Raw genomic sequence first — 17,905 nt, 5'->3', positions numbered from 1 at the left:
TATTTATGAATGAATAGATTGAATTTTATTCTATTTTTTTGTTGTATTTCATTTCTATCATTCTAATTATTTTTATTCCATTAATTCCATATTAGTCTACTAGTTATAGCCTTTGTGTTTTCTTTTGTCTCTTTGGTACTTAATAAAATTTAATATGGAACTTGATATCAATTTTGGAGTTATACAATGACTGATGATTTGTGTTGTTTTATTTCAATTATTTCCCTTATTTTTAAGATAAATTTTGTGGCTCTTCACCATAGAACTTTGACTCGAAAAGAGTGATTTCAGGTAAAAGAAAATAATAACTCAGAACCAAACGATAACCAAAAATATTGTAATCAAACTCGGAATCGAACCAACCAGGACACAGCAAGAGCCGATAAATTCCCATGACTACCAAATGCAATGCAGAAAATAGAATTGTTCATACAAGATTTCAATCCAAAAACAATAAAAAGCCATTATTTCTACTTCAGACAAATCCAATGCAAATAACTTTTGTGTTCCAAGATGTCTTTTTATGTGAGATCAAGATGGCAACGAGACAGGATAGTAAACGAGCTGATCTCACAAAAAAAAAAAAAGAGCTCTAAATTGGGTACATAGTATGGAAGACAATATAACTTAAGCGACCAAAGAAAAACAGGAACTGACTGTGACTAATTCATCAGGATTGCACGGCCAGTTTCTGAAGATGCTCAAAAAAGACTTGAAGGCTCACGTCGTCAGTGAAGATTACATCTGACCCAGCTGACATCTCGTTTGCATTGTTGTAAGTCGCTGATGGATTCAGCTTTGCCAATAAAAACCTTGCCTGCAGTTTTTGTATATGTGAAAAATGTGTGGAGTTAAATGTATAAGAATCATACGAGACCATCAGATCAATCAAAGTCGAGCTAACAAAACAAATGTGAGAATGTTGCTGACCTGTGATCCATGTTGATCACACACAACTAATCTCGGGACTGGGAAACGCTCCCGGACTATCATCTGGGAATCTTCTTGAGGAGCTTGCAATAGCTGAGCAAATGCCTGACACGACAAGACATAAGTGATTTAGGATATCACAGCATTATTCATGGCCACCTTGCTACAACCAAATTTATTTCAACTGTATTTATAAGGAAATAGCTTGTCCTTGACTAGATGTCTCAGTCTATTTCAATTTCTACCCCCAAGCGAATGTCATTATAACAATGGAGCTCAAAAGGAACATATCATTTATAGCTACGGAAGTGTGAAATCATGGTTCTGGATGATGAGTGCTTTCACAACTAAACAGACAACTACAATTACAGAGCGGGTGTTACCTCATGTTCAGCCTGATGATGATAACCCATGTTTCGCCATTGTGCAATTGTCATTCCATGGAAGACAACAACACTGAAATATGCATCTAACAGGAGAATTCTGTCGGCTGCAATGGAAGCCACGTCCAGCAAAGCTGGCTGAGGTGGTGAACTGAATGTATATGATGTCAGCGATGGTTGAATCATGACAGTTGCATTTGATATATTCTCCCGGTTTAGCAACATGCGGAAATATGCAGTTTCATCTGGACTATTGTTAAAGACCTGCCAGAAAAGAAAACACGATTCAGCTATATAGGCCAAAATACGCAATGCAGAAAATCATGAAATCTAATAACAGTAGTCTACCTGAACAAACTGTGACCTCCGCAGATTAAATATGAATTGAGGGAACAATGAAAAATATGGATTCAGCGTAAATGAGGATGGGTCATCCTTTCTATAGTCACCGAATTTTGAACACAGGCGAATGAGAGTCCGATCTAGCCATCGAGTAGCATCAAATCCCTCCTGAGGTAATACATAAGAAACTGTATATATGAGCAACACTATCATACAAATACAAGTAGATAAAGCTAAATGAAGTACTGCAACAAGACAGAAAGCATAGCAACTATAACTTAATAGTTTTAATGAGAGCCTCACGAATACTACAAATTTCTTGTTTATGGCTCATAAATAAAAGATGCTACAGGGTCCTGGACTACTACTAATAAATGTAGCCAGGAGACATAAAATTTAAATTCATCAAAAGCACCATGCGCTTAACCCTTTACCCCAGAAGAAACAAGAAAAAAATAAAGTCAACCCACATGTAGTAAGCAATAATAAGATGATACAAGGTACCTCTGTTTCCATTTTTAAGGAAGCTAATCTTGCCATGACCACAGCAGCAGTTTCTTGATCAAATCCTTGCACAAGTTCCTGAGAATGTAGTTGTTGTTACAAAGAATTAGCTTGGCAGAAAGCTTTTAGCTATTAAAACTACAATACATTTACATGAATGGCACATAACCCGAAGCCATACTTATCATGGATTTTGTAACAAGAATCAAATGTAAGAGAAAAATGGCTAACAAGCTGGTAGTTGCATCAACACTCGAATAAAATGTCAAAATCGTGCACTAAACAGCATAATTCTGAGATTCCCATAATATGCAATTGTAGCGAAGCAGGGAAAAAGGTTACAGATGGAAGGTTCATATTTAGGAATAGAAAAAGTATTAGGAATCAGGCTACTTTGTTTTGTAACAGTATTTAAGTTGACCTTAACCAACTAACTTTTCCAAGAAGTTCCATTAAAAGCTAAAAGACTAGAGCTTATCAATCAAAATTCACAATAAGGTAGCTTTTACTAGTTACACCAATACTAATGTTAAGCGCATTTGCAGAGTGTGGAATAAAACATGATTGCAGATTTGTAGGTCTAGCATCACAGAAAGAGTGAGCCTCAAAACATGTTACCTACCAATAAAAAAAAAAGAAACAGAGCTACCGGAAAACATCTAGTAGATTACAAAGTAAATAAGAAGAAACAATTGCTTTTAGATATCGAGAATAAAGTTGTAATTTATGCAGAAAACAAGACAACGACGAACCTCTGTGCTCACAGCAGTATCTACCCACTGTCTGGTTATTGTGGTAACCCGGATCAATGTTTGACCTTCAGGGTTTTGGTAACTGCAATTCAGTCAACGACAGTAAATACAATGCTTAGAATAAAACCACAGTGAAGAAAGACAAAAGGCTTAAGAAACCAGAAATGAATGAAACAAAGAGATAAACAAAAGCTGTCAGAATACCTTGTAACAAACTGCAAATAAAACTGCGGATTTACAGTTCCAGGAGCATTTGAACCAGTTGAGGATAGATCAAAGAATACAGTCAAGCAAGTGCTCTTGTCGAGGCCACATAACTTCCAAGCATTGGTATTCCCCTCTCCAATTACTGTGTCGGCAACACTAGGACCTTTCTGCAAGGCTCCAAAGGAAAATCAAATCAGATTACGAAGCACAAACGAAACATCTTGAAAAAAGGGTCCCAAGCACTCCAGATATAACCTTTTCTAATGATGAGCAAGGCCCGATAACACCTTGAATTTTGATGTCTTTTGAGCAATTTATCTCAAGCGAGCCACTGAAAAATGAAAAAATTAGTAATCAGTTCATACTAAAGGATGCAAAGTATATCTTATTGTAGCACACAAGCAATATTATGTATAATGCTTCAGAAGATATGATCTTGAATTGCCAAAATACTCCTTATCTTGCGACACCAACTAACAGAAGAAACTATAAAAAAGTGTTGGCACAGACGCAGAGAAGAAACTAACTTAAAGCAGAGACCAAGAGACTGCTCGCCATCTTCAAACACCCGCTTGAAGGAATCTTTAAATACAGAATGGCCAAAACTTTCAGACAGAACAACAAGGCCACCGGTACTTTCAACTGCAACTTTCATTTCAGCAACCCCAACCTAACTATACCAAAATGCAACAGCAAAGACAGTTACAGTTAGGTATCAAAAAAAACACAGGATCAGACAAATTTGAGAAATCAGGCGTAGCAAAAAAAAAAACAACACACTCATATATGAAGAACAAAATCAGAGTTTGGGCATCAAGCAGAATAAAAAAATAACGACACATGAATACCTGATCAAGAGCAGAAGCGAAAAGGTCCAACACATGACCCTGAGCGACCAGCTGCTTTGCAATACTATCATAAAACTTGACAGCTTTTTTATAATATGGAGCAGCATCTTTATCCAAATCTTTGTGGGAGCGTACAGGTTCTGATAAATCCTTTGAGATAATCTGAAAAAAAAAAACAAAAGAACGAAACATTTTAATTCAGGATATAACAAACTCCAGTATATGTTGTCATGAAACTTGAAAAAATCAACAAGCTCTAACCGTTCCAGGACCCTCTGTACATGGACCTCCAACCAAAGCTACGATTCTAGCCCCAGTTCCAGGCAAGCAAGCTCCAAGCAACCCAGCAGCTACACTCAACGCCACACCTGTGCATCGTTGGGAACGATGACCTGGCTGAACAGGCCACTGGTCTGATTGCAGCTCGTCCAAAAGCTGCATACCACACGAATGTTAAAAATCCACTAACATAAAATCATTTGCAAACCACCGTTACTTACCAAGTCAAGAGTGTACTCGCAATCAGACGCAGGCAAAAGGAACCTGTTGACACCAGAAGCACTCTGGAACCCATTCTGAGCTCCTTTAGGAAACCCAGAAGTAGGAGCTCTCCTCGAGGAAAGCCCCAACTGATCCAAAACCTGATCCTTGGATACTTCTTTGTTCCCTCTAAAGACAAAAACTTTCGACATCTCCGAGAATCCCAATTCATGGACATGAGCCTGCGTGCCGAAAGACACAAACCCAACCAACGCATTCTCCGGAAGCAGCCCGATCGCCTGCTTGAGCGCAGACTTAGCGAACCCCAACTCCTCCTCGATCATACACGTATCGAGAACAAACACGAAAACAGGAGGAGGCGTCTGAGGCGGAACACCAGCAGCGCCGGATCTCGGATCGAATTGAGCGGCGGCGGGAGGGATCGCGTATTCAACAGTAGTGTACTGAGGATAAAGCTCGCCGGGGAGGTTAGTCTCGGAGATCATGTGGTAGTGAGGAGGGAAAGGGTTGCGCTGGAAGCAGAAGGGGCAGATCCAGATCTTGGCGGCGAAATCGACGCGAGCGAAGGCGTTGAGGACGGCGACGCAGGTGCGGCACTTGAGGGGAGCGTAAGGGAGGGAAGGGATGTCGGAGTGGCGGCGGATCGGGGAGATGGAGGCGGCGAGGGGGACGACGCACTTGCTGGCTTCGACCTTGGTGCGGGGCCAGACGTTCCAGGTCATGCGGACTCCGTCCATGCCTTCGGGATCCATGTTCGCCATCTCCGCCATTGGATCGGATCGGATCGGATCGGTGATTGAATTGTGGAGGAGAGGCGTGAGGGGGAGTTACGAGTTGTGATTGGAGTGGAAGGAAGGAAGGAAGGTGATAAACCCGTGAGTCAGATTCGATTGGCTAGATGATGATGATGATGGATCTGTTGTCTGTGTTCCGGTTTGGTTTGGGTCAAAGTTTTTCTTTTTCTTTTACTTGTTATGGAATATGGATATATATCTCTTAAATAAAAACAAGTTAATATCTGAAATATGATAATTTTTTAGGAACAACTATTTTAAATAAGTAACTTATTTTTTAAATACAGATTTTAGCATTTGGAATGTCTGTTTTATAAATTAATAGTCGATTTTTTCTTTGATAAAATAAAGAAATTTTAATAGATATGTGTGTTTTTAATGTATTTTCGGTTATTTCTAACAAAGTTGTATATATTTTCTATTTCTTTAGTATTAAAAATTTTGATCTATAAAAGTTGCAGATTAACTTTAACTTTAACTTTTATAAAATAATCTCAATTTTATAGATATAACCATTTAATTCTATTTCATTTTTTACATTTCTATTCTTTTCGTCATTTTCACATTTTTATTTATGGATATTGATATGTTCTCAAATACTTTTAATCGGATATTCAATGACCAAATCAAATCATATCTAAATAATTATGCATACTAAACGTTTCTAATATACTTGAGTTAATATTTGGTATCAAATCAAACTGAAATATCCTAAATAGATATAAAATATATCAATTTAATATATTGATTTTTATCAAAACCATCCAAAATATTGATGTCTATATATATTTATATAAGAACCTCTCTGATTTATTCAAAATTAAGAGTGTATAGTCTTGAAACTAATTACTTTGTAAATATTCAAAGTCATATAAATTTAAATAAGCTATAATTTTAAATTTTATAGAATCTTTCTAAAAAATAAAAGTAATTTTAAAATAGATAAAGTTATTCGGTTATAACTGGACTGTATAATATAACAGCTTCAATCTCTAATCCCGATTATCTTTTCGAACTCACTTCTTCTCTGGCCAAGTCGTCCAAAGGTATGCAAAAATTCATGGTGTTAGAGCTTTTGCTTTTGATTCAATAGACTGACTAACTTAATTTGCGATTGGGTCTGATTCAGAAGTCTATAAGGTTGTTTAGGTAATGAGGTTTTGTGTGGGATTAGGATATCGTGAAGAAGTGGAAGCTGTTCATCATTGGTTTTCATCTCACAGTAACTTCATGCACTTGTTGTTTTAGTTAAAAAGAATATAAGAGCTATCTCCCGACTCCCGCTGAATGCTACTTGAATGGTTAATAATGGAGAAGATCATCTTTATAAAATGCACAAGAAGAAGATGGTCTAAAAACTATATAGCTTGGTTTATATATGTGAGGTTAATGAGGCTTTCGCATTATCTTCTCTCTCTGTTCCATGCATGATTTACCTATGGTTAATGGTCCTCTATCTATCTATCTATCTAGACTTGCTCCTGCATGACAGTTTCTACTTGCTTAATTCCATCAGAAAAATGTACAGTTACCACTACATTGTTGTAGTTTCTGTTAGGTTTTAAACTCTTGAATTTTCCTTGCTTTGTGGCTATATCCAAAAGATGACAACAATCCAAACTGGCCCAAAGACTCAAAAGCCATCTCCTTCTACTCTCAAGCAGCCATCATCATCGATTAAAAGGTGGGGAAGGAGACACCCTTTTGTACGATACGGACTTCCCATGATCTCTCTCACTGTTTTTGGAGCCCTTGGTCTTAGCCAACTCCTCCAAGGCAGTAAAGACATCGCCAAGGTCAAAGACGACCAGGAATGGGAAATTATTGAGACTAGAAAGGCTCTTTCTAGAACTGGACCTCTCGATGCTTATCAACCTAAACACACTTCCATCCAAGACGAGCTCAAGGTCACTTCTACTTGACGCATACCAAAAACAAACAAAAAAGCTTTGATGAAGAACACTAAAAATGTTGACCGGCTTTTGGTTACTCACTGTGCAGGCTATGCAAGGGAAGGTGGACATAAGCACGTACGAGTACAAGAAAATTCCAAAGCCATAAACGAAGTCAAATCCAGTTAATGTCAAGTGAATAATTTTATATATCAGAGGTTTTTATTATTCTTAGACATAAACTAGCTTCCTTTGAAACCTATCATGAATTTGTGAGAAGCACAATCTATTCTGAAGCCAACTTATTTCTCAAGTAGATAGTTAATGGTAGGATCTAGCTCCAAACACCTCAATTCTTCATATTGTACCAACATGCATAGTACTGTTACCTAAACTTTGATACAGAGCATACACAATTGATTCTTTTGTGTTTTTGACCGAGTGTAAGACTTATTTGAATCATAAGATTACATGTTAAAGTTTAAATTCAGCCTAGTCTGTCGAGTTACTCAGTTCAATAGGGAAGAAGAAGCTCCGTCTCTCCCCTGCTCCTCCTCCTCAGTGTCCAAGTATATCTGTGGAGGCCCGGCTAAACTTAGTATGACCTGAAACCCACAACGAGTGCACGAATCAATCACCCATTAGATGCTTACTCTATAACCAATCGATAGGGATGATATTGTCTTGGCTGTTCAAGCTTGACCAGTAGATGGTAGGAGATTAACTTACAGGTAAGAAAACGAGCCCATGCAGGAAGCCGATTATAACCAAAGCCAAGTACATTTGAAAGTAATACACCTGTATGCACCAATACAATATCCATTTGAACTCAAGCAAGAGACCAACAACTGCATTAAGGCAACGTATTTGGGTGTGTCCTTACCACAAATATCTCCGATCGTGCGAAGCAAAGCACCATCACTCCAACAAGTTTTGTGAGTGTGATCCCACTGTCCCCCAGTAAAATATTCATTCATTAAGTCCCACAAATTTGACTACCAAACCAATTAGACTAACACCTTTGCTGCTTTGAATAGAAGAAAAAAAAAATATTTGGAGAAAATTTAAGCTTCATCACCTGAAAACCGAAGCTCCCATGGTTTCCAGTGCCTTCCTCGCTCTTTGTTCTCTGTTCCCATTACTCATCTGCATTTATATCAGTGCAGGAAACAAACATCAATTATTTTTCAGACACAAGGTGGCATGGCTTGTAGAGCCAGCCAAAATATGCAGTGTAGTTTTCGGGGGAAGGTTACAAAGGGAGGTGACATGTTCTTACCAGGAAGGCATGTGATATGTGCACGCAGAATTCTACAGCAATCCCGATTGACATTATCAAATTCACAACAGAAACCGCATTGAGTTGAATTCCCAAAACCACCATTACACCCTGCTCAATCATATCAACGATGATTATCTTTTCACTTTAGCTACATATTAGCTTCCAGAATCGCATGAAACAATCAATAATCTATGGATATGTGTCAATAAAACATGTACCATGAGGTCAGCGAGTATCATCACTAACACAAGAACAATGATGGCTGAACTCCAGGCACTGAAATTGACAGGTTAAATAATCAGAATCCAACATCAAGACATCTCCACATATTTGAATTTTAGCATAATTTATCGAGAGAAAACTGACCTGGAAGTGATTAATAAGCAAACAACAAATATAGCACCTGCCACAACAATATGGGAATTATAGTTGTAAATTTCGTACAAGCTAGCAAAAAATTCAAAACACTGTTTTTGGATAGACGGGGAGCAAACCGAGTGCTATAGCGAGGTTTGTCAAAGCTACGGTCCAGATATTCAGATATTGCTCAAAGAAAATGTAGAACACAGAGTATGGAAAGATCTCAATCTGCATAAAATAAAGGCTTGTTATATAGGAAATTTAGCAGAAGAAAATAGACATTTGGTAGACCAGCTCCTTCAACCAAAGGCAGCTACTAATCTATACTTTTTAAAGCAAAATTCACCACCAGATTCAAACCTTCAACAAATTAGATATTCTTGAACTGAACTCCCGAGCAGCTCGCAGTGAATTAACATAGTCACCCTGAGGAAATTTTCCAAAGACAGTCAGGATATCTCAACTGTGAGTTTTCATTAGCAAGTTTCTTGCCAAAATCAATAGTGGCATACTTGTGAGTTAAGTGGAGTGTGGTATGTACGGAACTCAGATGCCTGTATAACACCAGTCTCATACCCTGAAAAAATCAAGCGTTCCACAAAGAGGTTAAGACCAAAAACAAATAAAATGAATCAAAGTAAAGAGAAAACAGATTTTAGCTAAATAAATTGTAGAGTACCTTTCAAATCCACGCTATTCGTATAAGCTCCATGACCACCTTTTGCACAGTCAGCCGAAGGCAAAGCATTTAGAAACCAGGGTAGTTTCTCCCTGAACTGAGCTGTAGATGGGCGATCCCGAACCAAATCTGAGTGTCGAAAACACTGCAATGGATTAAAGAATTAGATCTATTCTAGATATTGTTAAGGGAGAGAGAAAGAAGCTTACTGTGGTACAGTCTTTACAGATCCCATCTAAACTGCATATATCATCATCAGCTGTGCAGCAAGGTGGCTGTAGCATAAGAAGATTTAAGTTAGAAGGCAGCTATAACACCATTCTGCACTTTAAATAACTGATGTTTGATTAAAGGCAATTAAAGAGACATCAAAACTAGCCTATCAACCCGTATCGTTTCTTCTGTGATTGAAAAGAGAAACGGATAAATCAATGTAGTTTCCACAATAAGCTCTAGGAGTTTAGACCGACCTGGTCATCTGGAGGACAATAACTGCCATTAGTGAACTTCCGACAACAGCCAAAAGCCTCTGGAGATAGCCATACAAGAAAATCATCGAGCCAAGACGCAGCTGGTTTGGCAATGTAACTTGTTTCTGGAGTTTGCGACGCTCTTGATATCTGGTGGAAGGTGGGGAAAACAAACAATGTTAAGGATTGAACCCTTTTGGGTGGCCCTTTCAGTGTGATAGGGCTTGGTGGCACCACGAGGGTGATCTTTAACAAAACTTCTAAAAATTCATATGACGACTTTAGAAGAAATAAATCACATTTAGTTACTGACTAAGATGCAGATCATTTCAAACATATCCACATCTTTAATATTACCTCATTTAAAAGGGAATTCGAATTGCACTGGCTGATAGAGCACAACTGATTCGTATGCCTTGATTCCAAGCTGCCAAAAAGAATCCATTTCAGTGCATTAAAAAACAGGTCGACAATCGTACCAGAGAGAGTGGTTTGTGCGTGTGTATCAGATAGAGAACCTATAATTGTAATCCTTGACTACAAAATACAAAGGCGGTCCCACTCTGAGGTACTCTGCGAGACTGTCGAAATAGTCCTGTAGAAAAGATTCCAATCGGTGATTAGGAGAAATGAGCAAGAGATGAACACAAAAAGAACAGCTAAAGGAGAATTTAAAAATGGAACACACTAAACTTGAAGGTAAGAGTCCCTAGGAAGAACAATTTTCTGCTCCAAACCAGTTTCCAGCCTTGGACTTAGGGCCTGTATGAATTAAAACACGGAAAATTTAAACAGATGGATAAAATACTACCTAGTAATCACAGAAAAATCAATATAATTCATGCCCTGTCCCTCTGAAAATGATATAGTTTATTGTAGAATAGCGCGATATCAAAAGAAATGATAAACGAAAAGTTTTAAAAAAAACAACGAGTATAATTTAGCTAGCAACTTACAATGCTTGCCAGCGCAAAAGCCAAGAATACAGCAACAACAACCATTTTTACAACCCAGAGTCCAAGTACGGGTGCATGAACCTCCTGTGGAACACGGAGACTAGAGAATTAGCGAGATAGCGGACTGTACTGCGTGATTGTTTTGCACATATCATGATTCATATGTGTATTGATTATAAGAGGAAGTGTTCCAGTTCTTGAAACCAAAGTACCTTCATGTATCTCTCAAGAAACCCAGGTTCACTTCCACCTGCAAACGTATAGCATCTCTGGCTAAGTTGAAGGAAATGACACTGAAAAAGACACTAATTCTTATAAAAATTTAGAAGTAACCTTCAACAGATTCTTCGGACGATGAAGAAACTTTTACGCAAGGGAAACAATCAATTCTGTTATCTGCAGCTCTTTTGCAGTCAAAAACTATTAACGCAACAAATGCTGTGATTTGCAGAAAGAAGTCCAGCAGAATAGCCAAAGCTGCACATGTATATAACAGTGTCAGACTCGCAAGTAATGTGCACAGGGAGCACCAAATATTTTACAAACCTGCAAACATCGAAAAGATACGACATGCTGGCATTGGAACAAAAGCTCCAACAGCAAATGCCAACACTTCCGATAAACTTGCCAACGTTATGGATGGACCTACTTCAACAAGTGCAGAGCTGATCCGGTCTTCTAAAGAAATATCACGAGGTTGTCTTTTTACAGCACGAACCAATATGCACATATTATCTACTCCCACCTGTTAACTTATGAAAAACCCATTGTTATATCCATCAACAGATTAACAAATGTTCCCCTGTTTTTTGCTACAGAGATGAAAACGAACTTACAGCCAGGACTAGGAAAGGAATGACTTCCATTATGATCAATGTGGATTTAACTCCAAGGGCACTGAAAAATCCAACAGATCCAAGTACAGAAAGCAAGACAAGCACAACCCCCGAAAGACCGAGCAAGACCTAGAAGTCATGATATGAGTAAGTAAGCTGTATAAAATGATTGTACCCACAATACTTTCGTATCCCCAACATTGGTATTAAGATCATTTCAGTTAGGATGGGCCAATATTCCCATCATTTAATACTTCACTTCTACAGAGACTAAAGGAATATTCAAGTGACCAAATACAACTGAAATGCCTATTAAGGCCCACCAGATTTGAGAGGAAGATTAAGACGTAAGTACCTTTGATGAAATGAAGAAAGTGCAAAACTGCGGAGCATCTCCAAGTGTGACGGAAATATAAACAAACATAACCAGATAGCTTGCCTGGTGAAGGAAAACAAAAACAGATCACTGGCATGAAAATCTTGGTACGAAGATGGTAAGAGATAACTCTCAAAGATATTTGTCATCGTACAGCTATTGTTATAACATCAGCAGTGCTTTCTCTTTTCAGCTCTTCCTCTATTGAACTTTCGGATGAAAAAGAGAGAGTCAAATTATTGGATTGCACCATAGATAGCAGCTCCTCCTGGCAAGTGTAAGTAAACAAACGATTACGACAACCGTGTCGCTTTTTGAACAACTGAAGACATTAAATAGAGAAAACCTTCGCTAATTGAATGAACGATTTTTCCCATGCTATTGCCCTTGCGTTCTCGTTGCTCGAATCACCAACAATATTGTTAACTGGATATGTTATAACAAACGCAGTAGCCTGAAAATACAGTTTCATTTAAGGTCAGGGTAACAACCAAAAGCTTCTGAGCAAGGGAGTTGCAACCATTACCTCGGAATAGTTACTCCCCGAAAATCCTCCCAACACTGCACTAGGATCAACAGGCGCCTGAAAAGCGCTCAAACACAACTCTGATGACGTGTAATGCTGGAAGTTGAAGAGAGAAGGAATCAGAAAACAGTATTCAATCACTAGGTAGACACTCAACAGTATAACTAGTGAATAACTGAACCTGAAAACAATACTCAGCATGCTCAACTCCTCCATACTCATCGTAATTCCCAACATCCATCTTGAAATACTGTAAATGAAATTAAAAAGGGATGTCACTATGTCAGTAGAGAAGCGATTCCGTTTGCAAGACGAATTTTGATGTCTAAGAAGTTAGAGAAGAAACAGATGGAGGTATTCTGTCTATCTAAACAGTGACAAGCTTGAAAATTCTAAACCTGTAGAATACTCTGAGTGGCGCAGTCCTCTCCCAATGGCTTCAAGCAAATGTCAGTCAGAGGGACCTCTGAACCTGAATAATTTCCACGAATTTGATCGACCTATGATATTTGGAGGAAAAAATCAGAACAAACAAATGGGTAACACTCGTTTGGACCAACACTAAATGTTTGGACCAACACACTAAATGTTTGCAGCAATTTTTCAGTTACCTTCTCTTGTATGTCAAAAAGCAAAAGAATATTTTCTTCTGTCACAATACTAGGAGCCTTCCCAGTTTTGGGATCAGGAACAGTGGCCAAGATAAGCTGTCATGCCACACAAAGAAATTGTGAACAGAGGTTGTCTATATTTTTGAATTAAAAAATGGAATACAGAATAAAGCAAAATATAGAAAACTACCTGCTCGATTCTGTAGAATGGTGAAAGGTGGCTATCAAAGAACTTTTTCTCTTCTGCTGCTTTGCTTGAAGGACCTACCCACAGCTACAAAACATCGGAATTCACATGAGCAATCGTACCAGCTTTTGCATTGGCTTTGCTGCTGAATCCATGTCATAAAGAGTTTGTATAACTATGGTACTGGATGAGCTAATACATACCTTTTCTGGTCGTGTTTCCACCTTAAAATGAAGGAGACCTGAACTCAGCGCAAGAACTATAGCCACCGAAATGAAAAGAACAAGAGATGGATTTCTAGCAATCCATGACCCGTATGATCTGAGGCAAACAATTGGAAACAATTCCATCTCATCAGTTTCTGGTTTTTCTTGATACCTTGTGGGAAAACTCTAGACGACATAAAGAAAAAAATCCTGGAGATTTACTTGTAAAATGTTGCCATGTATCTCTGAACAGGAGAGAGGTGAGCATGTCTTTTCCCCTAATAAATAGAAGTCAAGTTATCAACTCGCTCTTTCCTCTAAACAGAGAATAACCAATCAGCTTGTATTTTCAAGGACAGTTCAGCATATGTGTATAAATGTATTATATAATATATTCCCCTCCCCTGGCATGTATTATACGTTATATATACATACATACACAGAAGAACTACGATTTCTAGCCAACAAACTCAATATACCTTAACACCAAGTGTGCTTTCCTTCAGTTCACTATTAATTCCATCTCCTTCCAACAGACGCACTAGTGACTCTGAGCTACCATCAGGCTGTGTTATATCCCTTGTTCGACTGAAAGTAGCCCATCCAAAGAAGCTAGAGACCAGCAGGATGTATAACAGTGCCATAGATAACTCAATGCATCTAACCTGAATATGAAAAATCAATACAATCAAATCCCAACTCGTGAATGTTCTCAGGCAATCAACAATATATATATATTTGATAACACTTACCTTAAGAGGACCGAGTCGAAATGAGCAGGAGTCTTCTTCATGTGGGGGAGGAAGGGGTTCGGGACTAGAGCAAGCGGGTGAGGAAGGGCAGTCACCACAAGAGCATCCAAGTGATGTGTCGCCACAAGAATAAGTAGATAAGTTCATCGGCGCCATTGCAGATAACTCAGGGGAACTCGATTTAAAATTTATCGCATATGGTGAACCAGGGAAGCCAGGTGGTGCTTTCTGACCGATAAACGCAAACCACTCTGAAAAAGCAGAAGTAAAGATGAAAACAAGGATAGAACGTGCATAGAAGAAGTCCTTGAAACAGACTGGGGAGGAGCACCTCTGAAGTTTTGAGCGCCACCACCGACGAAATTGATGGCACGTGTGTTCATGGTTCCAAATTTCACCTCTTTACAAGACTCATAAAGCCCTTCTCCAAACATGTCAGTAATGTGATAGTCTATACCATCCACAGTCAAATTTCCACCAACCTAGAATAAAAATCCAAAAAGTATCATCATCAAAATGCTAGTGTTGTTAAACCATATATCATCTGGTGAAACAAGTCTAACCTCAGCAACAGAAGTGACATTGATGAAAAGGGACTGATTAGGAGAGCAGGAGAGCTCGCAGAAGAGGTTTAGAAAGTTCCTTAAGCACGCAGGACAACCCACAAGAAAAGGGACAGCCTACAAATAGATAGATAGCCAGCTCTATTAGAAGAGAAGAGATGATTGCATCAAGAAACAAGAGAGAGAGAGAAGAATAACCTGTTGAACTTGAGACCTCAAAGTGTCAAACTGAGTCTCTGTACAGCAAACATTCCCAGTAATGGTTGGACAGAGACTTTGTATTTTGGCGGAAAAGAGATCATCAGGCTGCGGAAACAATATTAATTATTAACTCAAAAGAAGAAGAGAAAAGAAAGCTAATGGTTAAAAATACCTTAACGGAAGGGGAAGCGTAAGGACAGTTGAGGACTTTGCCGTCGGTGCGTTGACCACAAATGTCATACATAGCGCAGTAATCATTTGAATGTCTACAAAAACACACATCAAAATTCAAAAATTTAGGGAAAGAAAAGAGTGTGATTAAGTAAGTAAGTAAGGGTGAAATTTACCTTGGAGCAGAGTGGGAGTTGAGCTCTGCGCTGCTGACTAAAACTGAGAAACTGATCATCACCTGATTCATGAACGAGAAATTTAGATGCAATCAATCTGCACAAGTCGCGTACTAGACAATGACGAAAGAGAGAGAGAGAGAGAGGTGTGCCTGTAAAAGGAGAAGAGGCTTGCGAGGGATCGTCATGTCCGTCGTTGGGGTATGCAAAGAGGATGATTGATCGATGATTGACTGAAATGGAGAGAATTGGAGAGTAAAGAAGCTCTCTCACACACGCGTCTGTCGACGACGACGATGGCGTGTTGTAACAGTATCTTTCTTGAGGTTGTTTTGTCGTTTTGGTATTGAATGCTAGCAATGCGTCCCGTTTTCCATTTCGGGACGAAGAACAAAAGGTTACCAACTCCTTTTGACTTTTGTGGAATTTTTTACAAATTTGTTGGAATTGGTCAGCAGCTTAATCCTTATTGGTATGGTAGTTGCGTTTATAGTGTTGGATGTTTCCAAGTTTAAGCAGTAGTTAGTGATCAATCAAGCTTATAGAGGATTTAAACTAAGGGGTCGTAGATCGATCACAAACGACGTAACGTTCAATGAGATTGCCAGAGAGAGAGATAGTACCCACTGTTCAGTAGCTCTCAGTTTGTGTACAGATTTGAAGATGCATATGATTCATGATTTCTTATTCCAAACAGAAGAATAAACCTTTGTCTTTCTAACAAAAACAGCTTTGCTTATTCCAATGAAAAGTTTAAAAATTGCAAGAATTGTCATATTGGCAGATAGGAACAAGATGCCAAAGTTGAATACTTTTTTTGTTTGTTTGCAATCAATCAGAGGAGGGGTCGGAGTTCACCAGTGAGCAAAGCAAACTTGCGGTGCTGTGACAAGACAGAAGCAACTCTGCTCTTCTGAATCCTCTCTGCTAAACCACCGAGATCTCCTCCGCTATGTTGCTTTGCTGAATGCATTATGTTCTGCAACATCTGCAGTGGATCTCCATGGCTCACCACCAGAATTGCACACCTTTGAAATTCTGCTTCCATGGATAACATGGCAGTGGCAAGTCTGGATACAACATCATCAGCGCTTTCACCTCCTTCTGGTCCCATGAATGGATCTTTCTCATCAAGATCCCATATCTCCGGGTACTGGTGGCAAAATCAGAAAACACCAAACTTGACAAGGTCACCCTCTCCGTATCTATAATGCTCTATTAGGGAAGTAAGTGAATCCTCAAGCAAGCACGCACCTTATCATGTGACTTGAGTTCAAATGTAGGTCCAAAGTAGCGTTCTCGCAGAGTTTCCATCATCTATAACAGCGCACCCAATTTTAACACCTTTAGTTCTACATAGTTTGCGCAAATGTAATGTTTGTGGCATTGGAAAAAAAGCAGCATCACACTAATGAAATATCTAGAAGAAAAGTACCTTGCATTGAGGGGAATCAAAAGGGATATTGAGGACCTGAGCGACAACCCTAGCGGTGTGGGTGGTTCTAGAGAAGGGAGAGTAGCAGATGCGGACCTTGTCCAGTGATATCTTACTTTCCTCGAGTTGCTGCACATATAGAGAGAGACACAAAATGAAAGGCTTGAAAGAGTTTTTATTTAAGAGGATATCCTAAAAGAGATGAGCACCTTGAGGAAGGATTGGCCAGCGAGCTGAGCCTGAGCGACACCATCAGGGGCTAACTGGTACTCTGGGAGCACCCCATTTTCCTGCCATCAATTAAATATTATTATTTGATTGATTCATAAGCGACAATGGATTGAAGAAGAATTAGAGGAGGGAAAACCATTGAAGAGACGATGAGGCCTCTCTCGTTCGGAATGCTCTTTCCATGTCGGAGCACCCAATATCTGTTGCCTACAAACGACGCCGACGAATCTTCCATCTTCTCTCTCCCGACAAAAGACAAGACAAGAAGCTGCGGCACTAACCTTTTTTTTCCTCTAGAAGAATGTTAAAAATTGTCATTTACATTATTCGAATACCTTAAATGAAATTAACAAAACCTTTTCCAATAAAACAGAAAAAAAAATTTATTATATTTTCTTCTTCATTGGTGCAAATGAACTTGTACACCGAGTCAAAAAGCATAAATGTCGACACGTGGCTGAGGAATATGGGGTTGGCTTTTTTTTTTTTTTTTCCGTCAACATTTCATTAAAATAGAAAAGGGCCCAGCCCAAGAATATTACAAGAAAAAAGGCCCACGGCCCAAATACCAAAACCTACAAACCCCTAGACAATCCGGCCCAAAAGGCCCACTAACCCAAACCCCGACACTGCCCTAATCCAAGAGCCCGTGTCGGCGAAACCTAATCCCGTCTCGTCTCATCCCGGCGGTTACCGTCGAACGGCTCACATCCGCCGCGCTTGTCACAGAGAGC

General features: G+C 39.0%; 5 protein-coding genes across 6 annotated transcripts in view; 2 read left to right on the top strand and 3 right to left on the bottom strand.

Moving 5' to 3' along the window:
- Positions 1-387: 387 nt before the first annotated feature.
- On the bottom strand, positions 388-5,424 carry LOC103835190 (protein transport protein SEC23). Its single transcript, XM_033276341.1, has 12 exons — positions 4,467-5,424; positions 4,228-4,401; positions 3,967-4,128; positions 3,646-3,788; positions 3,374-3,449; positions 3,116-3,285; positions 2,912-2,993; positions 2,160-2,237; positions 1,662-1,823; positions 1,314-1,577; positions 931-1,035; positions 388-817 (listed from the first exon to the last, which is right to left on the bottom strand). Exons 1-12 carry the CDS (start codon positions 5,235-5,237, stop codon positions 671-673), a joined length of 2,334 nt encoding a protein of 777 aa, XP_033132232.1. The 5' UTR covers positions 5,238-5,424; the 3' UTR covers positions 388-670.
- Positions 5,425-5,641: 217 nt separating this feature from the next.
- On the top strand, positions 5,642-7,454 carry LOC103835187. Its single transcript, XM_018653811.2, has 3 exons — positions 5,642-6,307; positions 6,866-7,168; positions 7,263-7,454. Exons 2-3 carry the CDS (start codon positions 6,866-6,868, stop codon positions 7,320-7,322), a joined length of 363 nt encoding a protein of 120 aa, XP_018509327.1. The 5' UTR covers positions 5,642-6,307; the 3' UTR covers positions 7,323-7,454.
- Positions 7,455-7,467: 13 nt separating this feature from the next.
- LOC103835189 (NPC intracellular cholesterol transporter 1) lies at positions 7,468-15,879 on the bottom strand. The gene is made up of 39 exons (XM_009111313.3): positions 15,658-15,879; positions 15,506-15,567; positions 15,331-15,424; positions 15,156-15,263; positions 14,958-15,074; positions 14,726-14,876; positions 14,395-14,645; positions 14,122-14,307; positions 13,865-13,920; positions 13,640-13,757; positions 13,440-13,523; positions 13,250-13,345; positions 13,037-13,138; positions 12,820-12,888; positions 12,639-12,734; positions 12,459-12,566; positions 12,267-12,380; positions 12,092-12,175; positions 11,737-11,865; positions 11,447-11,645; positions 11,234-11,377; positions 11,113-11,150; positions 10,901-10,984; positions 10,638-10,706; positions 10,463-10,539; positions 10,302-10,371; positions 9,945-10,094; positions 9,684-9,749; positions 9,475-9,619; positions 9,308-9,372; positions 9,156-9,221; positions 8,930-9,023; positions 8,802-8,838; positions 8,654-8,711; positions 8,433-8,543; positions 8,232-8,299; positions 8,037-8,103; positions 7,883-7,951; positions 7,468-7,758 (listed from the first exon to the last, which is right to left on the bottom strand). The coding sequence occupies exons 1-39, from the start codon at positions 15,691-15,693 to the stop codon at positions 7,663-7,665; spliced, it is 3,834 nt and encodes a 1,277-aa protein (XP_009109561.1). The 5' UTR covers positions 15,694-15,879; the 3' UTR covers positions 7,468-7,662.
- LOC103835182 overlaps positions 15,611-17,905 on the top strand; it is a 19,434-nt gene continuing 17,139 nt past the window's right edge. For both annotated transcript variants that reach the window (XR_004449836.1, XM_009111304.3), the window contains exon 1: positions 15,611-15,651. Coding sequence is in view for 1 of the 2 variants with exons in the window: in XM_009111304.3 (XP_009109552.2) it covers positions 15,626-15,651 (26 nt within the window). In the remaining variant the exon portion in view is untranslated. The remainder of the gene's footprint in view (positions 15,652-17,905) is intronic.
- Positions 16,162-17,552, bottom strand: LOC103835186. Its single transcript, XM_009111310.3, has 5 exons — positions 17,308-17,552; positions 17,150-17,230; positions 16,941-17,069; positions 16,760-16,822; positions 16,162-16,658 (listed from the first exon to the last, which is right to left on the bottom strand). The coding sequence occupies exons 1-5, from the start codon at positions 17,404-17,406 to the stop codon at positions 16,341-16,343; spliced, it is 690 nt and encodes a 229-aa protein (XP_009109558.1). The 5' UTR covers positions 17,407-17,552; the 3' UTR covers positions 16,162-16,340.

This window comes from Brassica rapa, chromosome A08, assembly GCF_000309985.2.
Source record: "Brassica rapa cultivar Chiifu-401-42 chromosome A08, CAAS_Brap_v3.01, whole genome shotgun sequence".
Taxonomy (NCBI): domain Eukaryota; kingdom Viridiplantae; phylum Streptophyta; class Magnoliopsida; order Brassicales; family Brassicaceae; genus Brassica; species Brassica rapa.
This window is presented reverse-complemented; position numbering and strand designations above follow the sequence as displayed.